The sequence below is a fragment of the Sinocyclocheilus rhinocerous genome, unplaced genomic scaffold (genome assembly GCF_001515625.1).
Source record: "Sinocyclocheilus rhinocerous isolate Xijiao unplaced genomic scaffold, SAMN03320098_v1.1 scaffold1161, whole genome shotgun sequence".
Taxonomy (NCBI): domain Eukaryota; kingdom Metazoa; phylum Chordata; class Actinopteri; order Cypriniformes; family Cyprinidae; genus Sinocyclocheilus; species Sinocyclocheilus rhinocerous.
The window spans coordinates 24,593-39,928 of NW_015636526.1; the positions used below are offsets into that span (position 1 = coordinate 24,593).

The window sequence follows — 15,336 nt, forward strand, 5'->3', positions numbered from 1 at the left end:
TGTGTGAGTGTGTGTGTGTGTGTGTGTGTGTGTGTGTGTTTTATCACAGCATATAAATCTGCTTATCATGTGTGCCTGGAATGTAAAATAAAATTAATTAATTAATTAAATAAACAAACAAACAAATAAATACATACATATATAAATAAATAAAGTTGATAAAATATATTTTCTCCCAGACAGTGTACATTTCAATCCAAAACCGTAAATTTGCTGGTTTTCAATAATAATTTTATTAAAAACTGCATTAAAATATTTGATCAGTTGACAAAAATACAAGCAATTTTTTTAATATATATACAAATACAAAAATTACATTATATGAATTTAAATTGACAAGAAAAAATAAACCATTCTGTTAGAACGGTTAGGAGTCATAAAACCACAAAACAGGAGCTTCTGGAATATTGCCATTCTTTATTAAATGTACTTGTATTCTCTGTAACGTGTTGTCAAAACGCTCATAATACTCCACTACTGGTCACCTCTGTGCCTTGAAAAATATCTTGTAAATTACAGTAACACCAGTCTGTTTTAGCATGCATTAACAATCCTAGCTTGAAATTAGCATGTACATGTCTCCTGAACAAATGCTAAATTTTGGTTGACATCTTCTTGTGCAGAAAATTAGTATATAGTGTATTTTTTTTCTCTATTATTGTGTTCAGCATGTAACTATAAATAATCTTTAACTGAAACAACATATGCAAGCAAGTAAGCAAGTTTTTTCTCTATACCTCTATTGATGTGCACATCAGAAAATCTGTCACATCACATATTAATCCAAAATCACCGAAAACACATCCACTGCCGTCTTTACCATTTCCACACTTTATTTTGTTTAAATTGCACAAAAATCAAATCTGGAAACATGCTGGCGTCCTCTGAGCTTTCATCCAGAAAGTAAGGCTTCTAACTACAGTATGCTAAATTTGTAACACTGTATTTCTAACTGTGTGGTAATGCACTTACTCCTTGGATTTTTGGTGATATTCCACAATTTTCATCTGTAGGCCTGGTTCAGTTACGTGGTTGGGAGTTGAACTCATTGCAGATGTTGTGAATAATCTTTGTCAAAACGCTCATAATACTCCACTACTGGTCACCTCTGTGCCTTGAAAAATATCTTGTAAATTACAGTAACACCAGTCTGTTTTAGCATGCATTAACAATCCTAGCTTGAAATTAGCATGTACATGTCTCCTGAACAAATGCTAAATTTTGGTTGACATCTTCTTGTGCAGAAAATTAGCTATAAACAAAGAAATTATTACTATATATATATACTTGTAGAGGTTGTCAAACTCATCCATAAAGAAAGAGTGGTCTCTGTCGGGGTCGGTGGCGATGTATTCCAGATCGTCCTGTATGGCCCAGGCTATACCAATGGAGTACGCGATCACACCTGGTGCATGAGATACGGGAGAGTACAATACTTCAAAAATGTAGGTAGCGCTGGTCTGGAAGTCAACTTCCATCACATCTGTAGACACTACAGACACCATAAATACATCCTCTAAAAGAGGTAGTTTTATCATTGAATTTCTAGCTACGGTGTATTCTGCCGTTTAATGTGATTTACTCATGTTTCTGGATCTACATCCTGGAACAACATTCCTATAGAGCAGTCACTGACTGCTCCAGAAACGACCACAGGTGCTGACCTAGGGACCTACTGCGTTCCACCGCACTCACCTTTACGATGTACCGCCAGCGCCGGGGCCCTCACGTCATCGTAGGAGCGTCCGTCCGTGATGACAATCATGATCTTGCGCTTGTTGGGTTTGGATTTGCTGAACAGTTGATCTGCAGCATATGTGATGGCGGCTCCCGTGCTGGTACCTCCGCTCCAGTAGTTTATATGCTTGATAGCGTTCAGCAGATCAGCTTTGTTGTTGTGTTGACCAAAAGCAAACTCAAGCCTCTGCTCATACGTGTACTGTATGATTCCTACGCGCGTATCCGTGTCCGAGATCTCAAATTCCTGCGTCACGTTTGCGACGAACTGGAGCACGGTGCGGAAGTTTCCGGTTCCCACGCTGCTGGAGCCGTCGATGACGAAGGCAATGTCGTTGGCATTAAGGCAGGTCTTACTGCACACCAGGCGGTCTGTGTCGCACACGCGCTTCACCAGAGACTGCACTTCTTTGCGCAAGGCGAACCAGCTTGAGATAGAGAGCGAGAAGAAACCATTGGTTCTGCACACTGCCTACAGACCAAAACAAGAAATAAAGTTCCCTCTGTGTCCCCAAATTGCCATGAAATTCCGGTATGTGTACACCCCACCTTAATCAATATTGATACCTTGTCAACAAAGTTGGTCTCCATCACGTTCTGTTTTTCATTCTCATCTGGGCCCTCGATGGTGACAAAGAAGATGTTGATGCCTGACTCTCTGGCCAGACGTGAGGCCTCCTCCACTTTGTCAGTGGGCCAGCCGTCCACCAGAACCACAGCCACATTGGGCGCCCCACCTCTGTTCCCATTAGCATCACTGAAGAAATGCTTGTTGATGTAGGAGAGGGCCTTCCCTTAAAGGACCACAGAGCCAGAGTCAGAACAAAACAGTTACAGTTCCATCAGCCTTCCTCCCTGAAAACACTCTCTGCTGTTTCAATTGCAGCACTGTTTCGGGTCCAGTCTCTGCCCTGAAATGCTTTCCTTAAATGCTTCCAGGACTTCAGGAAAAGGCAAGAGTGCAGCACACCACTGCTGAAAACTATCAATGCAGCAGTTACTAAAAATGCAAAGCGTCTCTTTATCTTTGTTTCCACCACTTTTAAATGTCCGTAGTAATTGAAATGCCACATGAAATGGACCCAAATGAGTACTGGGGAATGTAAGGCACACCTAAAACCTTCTGAATGTTGCTGCATTAAGGTTGCTAAAACTTACATGACTTTTGCCCAGATTTTTGCCCCGTTTTACAGTCTGCACGAGTCAATGCTGGTTACTGAAATTTGGAGTCAATCTGCAGACTTTGGTCAGTCAAAGTTGACTGATTTCAGGTAAAATTATGTAGTATATGATGGATAAAGATTGTTTAGTGTATGAATTTTTCGTTTTTTTCCCCCTCTCTAACCTTTTACAAAAGCCAGCAAATGTATGATGTCTAGTGTTTTAAAAAATCATGTAGTATCTTCCAGCTTTTAGATCAAGTGTCTGTCTCTTTAAGTGTCTCTTTACTAACGTTCACTTTTCACTATCATTTATGCTTAATGTATTTTAATCAGCCAGTGTTTTGGTGATTTTTAGTGGATGTATCAAGTCAGATATTGTGCATGTCTTTAGTGCCCACGTAGTTTTTGGGGTCACTCCAGCCCTCAGGGATTTCAGAGTCCAAACAAACAGGTTTGTGTAAATCATATACAGAAGATGAAGTGCTACGGTACTGATTAAACATCATCCAACCAGATAATGTTGTGTCCTCAGGCTATCTTTGACTTTATAGCTCTGCTAGAGAGGGCAGCTGCTTTTTTACAGGATTCCACTGTTATATTAAAGTGAGACACTATCTATAACACAAACCATACAACCAATGTGAAAAGTAATCTCTAGGTTGGATAAACCTCAGGCATTTGGTCAGCTTGCACAACAACACCACAGAGTGGCACCAGCCCTGTAATTTAGCCACAGTTGCCAGCTCAGATTTAGATCTAATTTGGAACTGAGATGTGCAAACAGGGTGAAATTCAGTGACACCATGTGACGACTTCTACTCTTTGGCCTTTAGGGTATAGTCCAGGGTTATTCACTCACCTACATTGGACAGACCGCCCTTCTGGACTATTTTGCTGATGGCAGGCTTCAGATCCTTGGAGCTGGAGAATTGTTTTAGACTGAATTCTGTGACTGGATCATCCCTGGATCAGAAATGAAATGTTGACACGTTATATCAGGGTGATCTACGTGTACATGTATGTTTTGGTACGTTGGGTACATACTAAAATGCATAATATGAATGTAATTATAAAGCATGGAGCTTAATTTAGATATGTGCAAATGTGCCACTATAGATGACTGAGTTCATTGAATAATATATCTAAATTAAATCATGCTATAAGTTCCTTAAATTCAAAATTGTATGAACACCGAAGGATTCATACACATGTATACACATGTGATGTTCTTGTGTAAATGTGTTTTCATTTTAGACAATGTCAGTATATTGATACGCTATGTTTCAGTGGCTATCCAAATGAGTGAAAATGTATGTATGCTAAAACCAAATTTTACATATGAATATCTACCAAAACTATAATGTTGGTTTTATGTGACAGTCCCTCACTTGTTCTTATTAGTATTTGAGTGTTTTCTGGCACTGGGACACACTATTACCCGTATTGAATGATGCCCATCATGGGTCCAGCAACACCCACATTAATGACCTGAGAAACTTCCACAAGGAAGTCTTTCTGAATCTTAAAACGGCGTTTCCCAATGCTCCAGCTGCCATCCACGAGGAATGCAATATCAACTTTACAGTCTACAAAGACAAGATGAGAATAAAATGAGAGTCATGAAAGGAAGTGAATAATAGTCTCATAATCAGTGACAGTTTTGAAGGAGCATGAAGGAATGTTCAGTCGTGCCCTCGTGCGCTGAAACCTGAGAGATGAGAGGATGTTACAATGACATGTCAGGAAAATCCTGTACCTTATCTATAGTACATTAAAGAACTATTTGTATGACCATATATTATCAAGTCCAAATTTAAAATAAAATTATTAGCCTATATAACTGAAAAAAAGGGCTTTAATGGGGGAAAGGCTATAAGACCCTGGTACTGGATTTTGCTGATCAAGTTACTTCACTTTTGATTGCAAACCATGTAATAAACATGTAATAAAGCAGGATGATGATGTGTACATTTTTCTTATTTTGATTAAAGATCATATTTTTTTTTCATTTAGTACTGCACTTCAGAAGCTACATAAATACATACATGTTTCCCAGAAGACAAAATAAGGACAATTTACCCTGATCATCCAATTCAAAAAGTTTACACCCTCCAGCTCTTAATGCATCGTGTTGCCTTCTTGAGCATCAGTAAATGTTGAATGAAATGTAAATGTTTTCCTCAGTTTGAAAAGATGGATCTCAAAATCATACAGTCATTGTTGGAAAGGTTTCAGATATACAGAAGATGCTGGAAAACCAAAGAATGTGCAGGAGCTGGAGGATTTTTCTGAAGAACAGCAGGCAGTTGAACTATTCAGGACAAACAAGGGACTCATGAACAACTATCACAAAACAAAAAACAGTCCAGGAAATGACACAATATTAAAATTTATGTAAACTTTTGAACGGGGTCATTTTTATAAATTCAGTTATTATTTTGTCTTGTGGAGTATATATACGCATCTGTTATGTGAAATAGCTTATTCAAGACAGTACTAAATAAAAAATAACATGCAATTTTCATGATACCAATTTTCATGGTAATAGCATGTTGAGGTCATAACATAGTATTGTGCAAGGAACCACAAGAAAATAAGTCTTTATTAACACTTTACCGGCCATTGACAGAATTTTCTGGCTTCCGTGTTTTTGCCGTTTTATGGTAGGAGGTGCTATTACATATTTTCTGAAAGAGTACTCAATCTCTGGATCAAACCCAGCAAGCGACTCTGTGACAGTAATCACAAACTAAATAATATACATCATGCAATCATAAAAAAAAAAAAAAACATCCTGTATTCAGTCATAGTTTCTGAAGCAGGGCTATATAGCAGTATTGTGCACTGTGAGGAAACTGTGGGCTTTCATATACAAATGTGCTTGTGCCTTTGACACACCTCTGGTGTGCCTCGTCTCAGATGGAGGCTTGTGGTCTTCTGGCTCAGGAGCTGAAAACAGAAATCATGTACTCACGAATCAGGCCTCTGTTTTCACAAAGACACAGTGACTCACAGAGATGCTGACCCCTCCTCACTACAGTTACACAACCAGTAACATATTCACTGGAGGTGTGCCCACAACTCCCGATTTCACGGCGTGATGTTTTGAAAAATATACAGTAAAGATGGGGGCCTGACAAATGCTTAATTTTTTTCTCATTAATCCAGGCATGATTTGTATTATAGCATGTACTAAATGAGTACAGATACTCTTTTTGGTGATTGCCCCATAAATGTATTATTCCAAAATGAAATGAAAATACTTACGATACTGTCCAGAGTTATACAGCCAGTGCTCATACTCAGTGTTATCAGGCCTTGGGTCAAGAACTGCAGAATAGAGGCAGCATTTGCAGGAACAGTTAGATCAGCATAGTGCATTATGGAAAATATACCCATAATGCCCGTGTGAATGCGTCAGCAAAAAAAAAAGAAAGAAAGAAAGAAAAAAAAAAAACCCTGACCAATCAAAGGCTGTAAAGAAGAGTACAAAACCTGTAGCTTACCACCTATTCTCTGACATTGATGAAGAAGTTAGTCATAAAGCTCCAGCTACAGCAGAAACACATGGTGCTCTGAATTGATTTTGAGTTTTTGATATCATATGGGTTGCACATTGGCATGGACTTTGATACTAACTTGAAAGCTAGTGGGATGGCCTATTTAAACCGCATAAAGGAATAAGCGCAGTGTGAAAACGAGTAGCAGATATTGTAGGAACCTGTGTACATTGATTTGATGCTATGGTGATATCAAAAACAGACATGTGCTATGCATACTATGAAGCCATAATTCAGTTGTATGGGTTTCTTTTTATTCTCCTCTGGTACTACCGTGGACATATAACAACAGTACATGAAACCCTTACCTGCGGGATCACCAGTACTCAATCTGCTCCATTTATAGCCTGTGTTTGGCATAGAGTGGCTACTATCTGAACACAGAAAGTGAGGGTAGGGTCTCAGGTCAGATTTTGATTAGCATTAATTATTATGTGTTTATGGATATTCACTTGGAAAAGAATAATTAAAATTAAATAATTTTAAATAATTAAAAGAATATTTAGTCTACGTTTATGTCTGCTTTATTGCTCACTTATGAGGGGTCATGTTATTGAACTGGACGATGAGACCTGCATAATGATTATGATACCTGTTGGTCTTCTGGTGCCAGAGAACCCATCAGGTCGTGCGTATGCAGGGTGCGGCCAATCTCTTCTTGCAAATGCTAAATAGGGAGATTGAGAAACTATTTACAATACTTTACATCAAATGGACTTTTAGAACTGAGACTTTAGAACAAAGTAACGTATATATAGCAAGGAAATATTTTATATTAATCTATTAATCATGTTTAGGTTTATATTTTGGTGAATTCCATTGATTCTTCCATGTTCCCATGCTTTATATGTGTCTGTCATTCAATATATCTGTCACGTGTATATTTAGTTCTGTTTCCTTTTTTCATAGTTTTCGCTCCATAGTTTTGTTTCCTTAGTTACCAATTGCTCCACACCTGTTTCAGTTCTTCCTGATTACCTTCCCCATGTATTTAAACCCTGTGTCTTCCTCAGTTCAGGGTCTGCTATTGTTTTGTACCTATGTGGTTGTTCTGTTCTCCCTGTGGATTTATTAAAATTACTTTCTTGGACTCATTCGTTGTGCGCTTTATACTGGATAGCACGTGACAGAATAGCAGACCCTTATGTTTTTTGTTTTTTTCCTCTCCCCGTCGAAATGGATTTACCAGCCGTCCAACTTCTCTGCCTGGAGCAGATTGACCGTTCACTGGCGGACTATACTACAGACTTTTTAGATTTGGCGCGCCTTACTCACTTCCCTGACCACTCACTTTGCGATTTTTTATTACACCAGTTTGAACGAGCGGTGTAAGGCACGCCTGCCAGTGGACGGTCCCAAGGAGAATTTCCCCCACTCCTGAGCGGATCATCGCCCAGGAGCCTGAGCCTCAATTATGCTGATTCTGCCCAGCTACTTTTCTCCTGTTCCCTCCCAGCCTCCCTCTCCGTCCTCCTCTCCTAAAACCAGCCAGTTCCTCAGCCCTGTCTCCGCTGGTTCCTGTCAGTCCCTCAGCTCACCCTCAGTCAGCGCTATCTGGGTGCTCTGATTCGCCTCGGCCTTCCAGTCTCCAGCTCTGCCTAGGTGTGAGGATCCCCTGTCTCTGCCTCCAGCCTCAGAGTCTCGGACTCCACCTCTGTCCATTCCACTCCTCCGGCTTCGCCTTGTCCCTCCATCCCTCTGTCTCCATCTGGCTCATCCTTCCCTCCGGCTCAGATTTGGCCTCTGTTGCTCCGGCTCCACCGTGGTCTACCGGATCCCCGCCTCTGCCTCGGTCGCCTGAGCCGTCTGCGCCGCCTTGGCCCTCCGGAACCTCGTTGTCACCCTGGCTCTGCGGCTCTCCATCTCCATCCTGGGCTCCTTTTCCGTCAGTCAGCCCCCTGGTGTCGCCAGCCCTACCACCACCATGGCTCCTCCCTCCAGTGACTCCACTGTGGGCCTCTGTCCTGGCTGCGTTCTGGATCTCCACATGGCTCCTCCTCCTCCTGCTCCTGGCTCCTTCCACTGTTTACTCTGCCCTGGCTCTATGGACTGTGTCCTTTCCCTTTTGCCTGCCCTTCGTCTGCCCCTCATCCTCCTTCTGTCTAGTCCACGGCACGAGGACACACCTTCCAGGAGGGGGGAGTAATGTCACATTTATATTTAGTTTTGTTTCCTTTGTAAAGTTTTTCCCTCCACTAGTTTGTTTCCTTAGTTATCAATTGCTCCACACCTGTTTCAATTCTTCCTGACTACCTTCCCCATTAAACCCTGTGTCTTCCTCAGTTCAGGGTCTGATATTGTATTTTATCTATGTGGTTGTTCTGTTCTCCCTGTGGATTTATTAAAATGACTTTCTTGGACTCTACTCCTTCGTCATGGTGCTTTATACTGGACAGCCTGTGACAATATAATTCACCCTCAGATTCAAGAAAAACAGTGTGTTCTGTCAGGTCAACTCCAGTCAGACAGTTTTGATAAAATAATCACTTTATATATCACACAAGCATTAATGGGAGTAGCCATTTTATTTTATTTTTTTTTCTGATTTTGCTAGCTGCTAATTTCATGTAATTAAAATAAAAGTAACTCACAAAAAGTGACAAAAATTGTTGAGGTATGGTCTGAAGACATGAGGTTTTAAAAGTGAGAGATCAGTAAAATAAGGAACTGGTATATGTGTGTTCAGAACAAATTAGACTGGTTTAACGCAATTCCAAAAGCACTGCTATTTAGTCCTGCAGCACTGGGACTTTTCACTGTTTGTATCACTCCGCTTACTGTCAGTCTGTGCATCAGTCAGGGGATTTTACAGTGATTCTTTCTGCAGGTGAGTGAGTCATTGAATTATTCACTTAATCGATTTGTTCAAAAACATGGAATTATTCAGAAATAAACACCACAACTGTGTGTTGCTCAGAGACACAACTGTCGATTCAGCTTTAACTTTGTTTGACAGTATTGGTTTAATTGGCAGTGGAGCATAATTAGACAAAGTAAGTGGCAATATTGTGTCTAAAAAACGATTTAAACAACGACCTGTTTATTGAACTGTTGTATTAAAGCACTGGATATTTTGTGTCTGAGATAAGTTTCAAGAATCCGTGAGGAGCATAAGAGCCTTGTTCATGCCAAATGACAGTATGCTAGTGCATGGTGTAGTCACTCATCTAAGTTGCCTTACACTTAGTATCTAATTTATAACTAGCCTTTAACTTACATGATGTCACTCTAGTAAGCTGGTAAAGCTGTAAGTAAATATAACCAAGATGTACTCGATATTTATTTATTGTCAAGTATGATTTGGGCATGTTTACTAGGGAGCCTTGCTATGTCTAAAGGTGCTAATTTCAGACAAAGCTTTACCCGATCCCTCTAATCAAAAAGAGCATTGGACTTTCAATTGTGTTGTTTGATATGTATCAGCACACATGCAAAGACATCTGCAGTTACTTACTGGGATTAGACTGCGCCGTGTGCTGCTTCCTCTCAGACTGCGGCTGTACCCGACTGAAAACTGCTTAACAATGTTAAACAGATGTAAAAATATCCAAGAGAGAAGAAAGCAAAAGCTCATGCCTGCATCGCAGCTGCTACAGAATGATGTCTGAATTGAATGAATGAGTCATGCGAACCTGAAGCTGAGGAAACATGCGGCTGTCTTCGGATCGTGATGCCCGTCTCTGGCCTGTGCACACCTGCTGTCAAAATACAAACACATTCAAGACAAGCCACATGGAAAGTCTGAGCTGATCTACCAACGTGATATACTAAGAACTGTGCCTTTCGTATATGCAAAACAGCATGTTCTGTCTTTGGGGATAGTTGTATGTGCTCCTTGTCTTCAACTATTAATTGTGGAAAACAGGAATTATATCGTCACCAACAGAGGAGGATACACTGAGGTAATTTCCACAACAGAGGTTGATTTACAGGTAATGTGTGAAACAAGCGATGTCAACAGGTAAGTCAATGAGTTCAGAGAATTTCATCAAACTTAGCTTAGATGGTAATAGCCTTTCTATCTTGCAGGTGCAGGATAGTGCAACAGGTAACCATGAAGACAGACGAAGACAAAAGACAGGACAATCCACGGGTAAGAGTTTCTAGTGAGGACTCAGGTAAATAATCACAGAGTAATGAAAATCTCTGATTTAGATCAAATTGGTGTTGGATGAATGTGGCTATTGTGGTTCACAGTCATAGCGCCACCAGCTGGCAGAAGGAAGTGTGACATATACAGATTTTGAAACAGTTTTATATTTGGATTGAAGAAACAAACACATACAAGAGAGGAATAGCTAGGAATAATGGAGGAAAACAGCAAGTGAGGTCAACACCACTCATCTAGTTCAGGAGGACACAAACAATCACCAGCAAAACCTTATACCTGTTCACTTTTAAAAAGTACTAGAGTACAACAAACCTTAAACACAACAGGCAAGCATCACAAGACAGGACACACAGTCAGAGTAATAGGAGTGTGGTTTACCTGTGTTTGTGCGAGGTGAAAACCTATTGGCATAGACGGAGCTGCCTCTAAATGCTTTAGACAAATGTAATGGTTAGAGTTTAGAGCTTGTGTTACTGACAGAGGAAGTGAGGACTACAGACAGTGTCAAAGTAAAACATACCTTGTGTAGGACCCTTTCCTTGGGCGCTCTGTGACTGTCCTACATGCAGTATTTAGAGAAAACAAATATTGAAGCACTAGATATATTCTGTTTCTTTTTCAGCTGTAACAGCAACCTTAAAGTCAACATAAAATCCTGGTCTTACTATGCAGGACTCATCAGTGAATGTTATTCTAAAAAATGAAAAAATAAATAAATTCATTAATTAAAATTCTTAAACCTTCATCAAAATATGGTAATATATTCTACCTTTGAACCAACCTTTGCTCCAACCAGTTTACAATTGTCACCTTACAATTTTATTTTCATTGAATATCTTTGTTACTCAGAAATACATCATAGTGTGGAAGTAAAATGCTGTTTCATGCTGACTTTAAAATGAATTAGACTAAAACAAGGGATTCACAGGCCAACACCATCAAACACCCCAAAAACACAGACGGATGCTACAAAAACAAAGAACCAAAGGAAAACTGCAAAAGACCATTAGTTCTGTAAACCACTAAAAACACACCCAGAGGGCCCTGAATAATATTATATGACAGCAGACAGCAGCCACAAGAACACACATGCCACGTGAGGGAGGCTTCAACATGCCTGCTTGACTTACGTGCAACAGAGCTGAAATATGGGTAACTGCTGCCTAGATCAGAAAGAAAGAGGTTGCTTTAGAAACAGAGAAAGGAAAGAGGACGGATAGAGAGGGAACCTGATCCATATCGTCCAGACAGGATGCTCATTTCAATAGAATACTGAAAAACTGACCCAAGAACAAATGGATAAAAAGCATGGCATTGATTTTACTATTATAAACTATGATTCTTTCAATTAATTAAGGCATCAGATATATAAAAGACTGTCTCACCTGCCTCGCGGACTTTACTAACAGTGACCCGTGGCATGGCTGATGTGGTAATGGGTGGGGCTGTGGCGATGGGTGTGGTCACATGAGTGGTTGTGGGCAGGGCTGCAGTGGAGCTCGGCTCTGTCGCTGGTGACACTGTGGAGTACGACGGGTCTTTGGGATCATTTTAGGAAAACATGAATGGATGATGAGCTGCTACTGGACAGTGACAATCTGGAAGATTGTGAACATGGATCCACAGATGGGACCTCCTTAGACATGCTTTCCACTTTTTGTTTTTAGAAGATCAAAGATTGGAAGTTTGAGCTACACTGGTAGAATCTAACTGCCAGGGATCTTGTTCTCATATTAGCTAGATCTCTTTGTCTACTCAGAATTTCATGCACCATTTGACAAAATAAGTAAATAAATAAATAAACTATTATTTAGCTGCTTTAAAGGCAATGATTTTACTTAAGGAAATGCAAATATTCATTCATTATTTACCAATGGTTCTTTTATTTTAACTCTTTTTTTTCATTACACAATATTTACATATCACCCCATGCCCCACATACTACATTAACCCCAATTTATGAGCGCAACATTTACATGTATGTATTTGGGAGATGCTTTCATCCTTGTATCCTACTACTTGCTTTTAGCTATTATGCATTCCCTGGGAATCGAACCCATGATCTTGGCACTGCTAGCTCCATGCATTACTGTTCGAATTAGAGGAAAGGCTTAATGACATAAAAACACTTATATGAGCATTACTTGCTGGCTAAAACCGCTTACCTGGTTTCACTGTGGTGGATCTTGATGGTACAAAGACCAGAGTGGATGCGTAGATCACCCCCTTCTTTGGTTTACCCACTGACACATAAATATAAATCCTATATTTACATCTCAGTTTACATCTAAAGTACATCTCATATGAAATTACTGTGTCTTAATATTGTGTTGGCATATTTCTCAATTTTTCAATGCTATACGGAGCCTGTTTGCAAATAGATGTAGTTGTTTTCCAACAGTGTATGTTCAGGGTAAGGTCTACACTACCTGAGACAGAAAAGGATTCTCTCCAGTTGGGTAAGGACAGAGAGCGGACACCGTTGGCAAAGCTACCCTTGTAGATCGCCTGTCCTGCCATCTTCATCACAATTACCTTTCCTCCAGAGTTAGTGATGGCTCCACTGACAACAAAATAACAGCAAAAACACCATGCATGTGAGATGTATTTACCTACGAGATCTGTAGTGATTTGGGTAGCTTTAGTAGCTTAGAGTGAATACTGAGTAAAAAATGCTAGAAATAAGTAAGAATGCTATATGCTGTGCATTGGCTGAATCAATTAAGCTGAGATATGTAACTTAAATTTGACTGAGATCCAATGGCAAAAAGGGCTTGATCACTTCTGAGCACGGTGTATGAAATAAGAAAATAATCCAAAGAAAATGCATGCCATCTGCCTTTTACTGGCTGCATACTGCTGTGTGAAATGTTGGCCAATTCTGACCAAATTATTAGAGGAACAGGAGATCATGGAGAGAGAGAGATCTAGGATATGATGCAGACCAGATACCCAACAGCCAACATCTCCCACATGTGCACTGACTGATACACCACAGCAATTGATAAACTAACACAACCTCCCCAGCCAACATTATTTGTTGAGGAGGTGCGCACATTTTGTGCAGATTTCCCTTTCATCCACCCGTGTTATTCTGATCATTTATCAAGTTTTATAGGGTCAGAACTTGACCATTAAAGCCTTCATCTAAATTCTCTTACTCTCTAAAGCCTCTCAGCATGTTGTGATTACACTTAACAACCATGAAACAGATGACTGACGATCAGACGCTCACAAAGCATGGAAGGCTGTGAAAGATTTCTAAAGACATCTTCTCCCTTCCTGAGGTAGATCCATAGCCTCATATACAGGATTCCCATTCTCTCTGACCACTGAAATGTTCTGAAAAATCTCTGATAAAGCTGCTTGTTGCACTCCAACAACTACTAGAGTTGCAAGAACCTCCGCAGTTGCAAGAGCTGGATTCATGTGGGGTAACAATTTTTGAGTTTGATGCACATTTTTGCAAATTTGTGCAAAGTTTGTCTCAGTTTCTTTTCAATTAGTTAACAACTTCTGATTTCATCTAGGGAATTCAAGATTTTGCATAGTAATTGTCATTTTTCCTAATACTCATCATACATTAACACCAGGTGAACACTGGGTCTCACAGACTGCAAAATGTTTGAGCTCACCTGTGAATGGCAGCATTGCAGATACTGGATATGGAGGCAAATACACCCGTCCCATACACTTTCTCCTTGGTCTCCCTGCAGTTAGCTGGACACTTAACAATAAACTCTGGGAGACTGATCTTCCCAGCCCGCATATCACATTCTATTGCTGGCACAACTGGAAAAGCAAAGGCAATGTCAGAAGAACATAATGTAGTGGAAAATGTCTCAAACATGCATATTACAATCAGCATAATTATTGCAGCTACCTTGTTTTGGCTTTTTGTTCTTGCCATTGGGCTTTGCTCCACTGGAAGTCAGCAGAAATGCTAGGAACATAGATCATACAGAACATAATACAAATGCAAGTTACGACACAACATAATCTTCATGTGGACTATTTGTAAACAACGGATAGAGGGGTAAACAACTGCTTGAGCAGGTACAAATGCAATAAAAACCTGCATTAATTCACAAGTGAGTGAATGACAAGATCACAGAGCTAATGTATACCCAATACCTAAACTTAACAACTATATTACTAACTATTAATAAGCAGCAAATTAGGAGTTTATTGAGCAAATAGCGAAAATTGGACCTTAAATATGAATCAAAGTGAATAAAACAAACAAAAAACATGTATTTATTTATTTATTTATTTACAAACAAACAAACCTACCTACCTACAAAGACAGCAGTGAGAGCTGGTCTACTCATCTTGAGCTCCACAGCAAGAGTGTAAATCTGGCCAGATGTTCTCTTAAGCCTCTGTATTGCTTCCTGTAATCCAACAGAAAAAAAGCATTGATACATTTACAGACACATACAAATATAAAATGTGTTTCTTTAACTCACATCCATAGAGTATATGTGTAAGCTAAATGATATTCTGTTTTGGGACATGGATGAGAAGTAGAAAAGTAGTAGAATAACACACTCCACAGTTAGTCCACAAGAGCAGTTTGCATGACTGATTCACATTTTACCATAAACAATGGCAAAAAAAAAAAAGCCTTGTGAGGTCAATGAGACTAGCACATTTACATTTACATTTACATTTAGTCATTTAGCAGACTCTTTTATCCAAAGCGACTTACAAATGAATTAATAAAAAAAATAAATAAAAAAGAAGATAAATATAGATAAAATAG

At 39.6% G+C, this 15,336-nt stretch overlaps 1 protein-coding gene across 1 annotated transcript in view; it reads right to left on the reverse strand.

The window, feature by feature from the left end:
* LOC107747786 (vitrin-like) overlaps positions 1-14,959 on the reverse strand; it is an 18,270-nt gene extending 3,311 nt beyond the window's left edge. The window contains exons 1-20 of the mRNA XM_016562376.1: positions 14,869-14,959; positions 14,455-14,514; positions 14,207-14,363; positions 13,001-13,134; positions 12,737-12,814; positions 11,957-12,109; positions 11,702-11,734; positions 11,092-11,130; positions 10,950-11,003; positions 10,093-10,158; positions 9,915-9,974; positions 7,053-7,127; positions 6,769-6,834; positions 6,168-6,230; positions 5,799-5,849; positions 4,339-4,486; positions 3,760-3,863; positions 2,305-2,531; positions 1,696-2,209; positions 1,288-1,405 (exon numbers count right to left, since the gene is read on the reverse strand). Coding sequence (XP_016417862.1) covers positions 1,288-1,405; positions 1,696-2,209; positions 2,305-2,531; positions 3,760-3,863; positions 4,339-4,486; positions 5,799-5,849; positions 6,168-6,230; positions 6,769-6,834; positions 7,053-7,127; positions 9,915-9,974; positions 10,093-10,158; positions 10,950-11,003; positions 11,092-11,130; positions 11,702-11,734; positions 11,957-12,109; positions 12,737-12,814; positions 13,001-13,134; positions 14,207-14,363; positions 14,455-14,514; positions 14,869-14,902 — 2,234 coding nt within the window. The 5' untranslated portion in view covers positions 14,903-14,959. The remainder of the gene's footprint in view (positions 1-1,287; positions 1,406-1,695; positions 2,210-2,304; positions 2,532-3,759; positions 3,864-4,338; positions 4,487-5,798; positions 5,850-6,167; positions 6,231-6,768; positions 6,835-7,052; positions 7,128-9,914; positions 9,975-10,092; positions 10,159-10,949; positions 11,004-11,091; positions 11,131-11,701; positions 11,735-11,956; positions 12,110-12,736; positions 12,815-13,000; positions 13,135-14,206; positions 14,364-14,454; positions 14,515-14,868) is intronic.
* Positions 14,960-15,336: the final 377 nt, after the last annotated feature.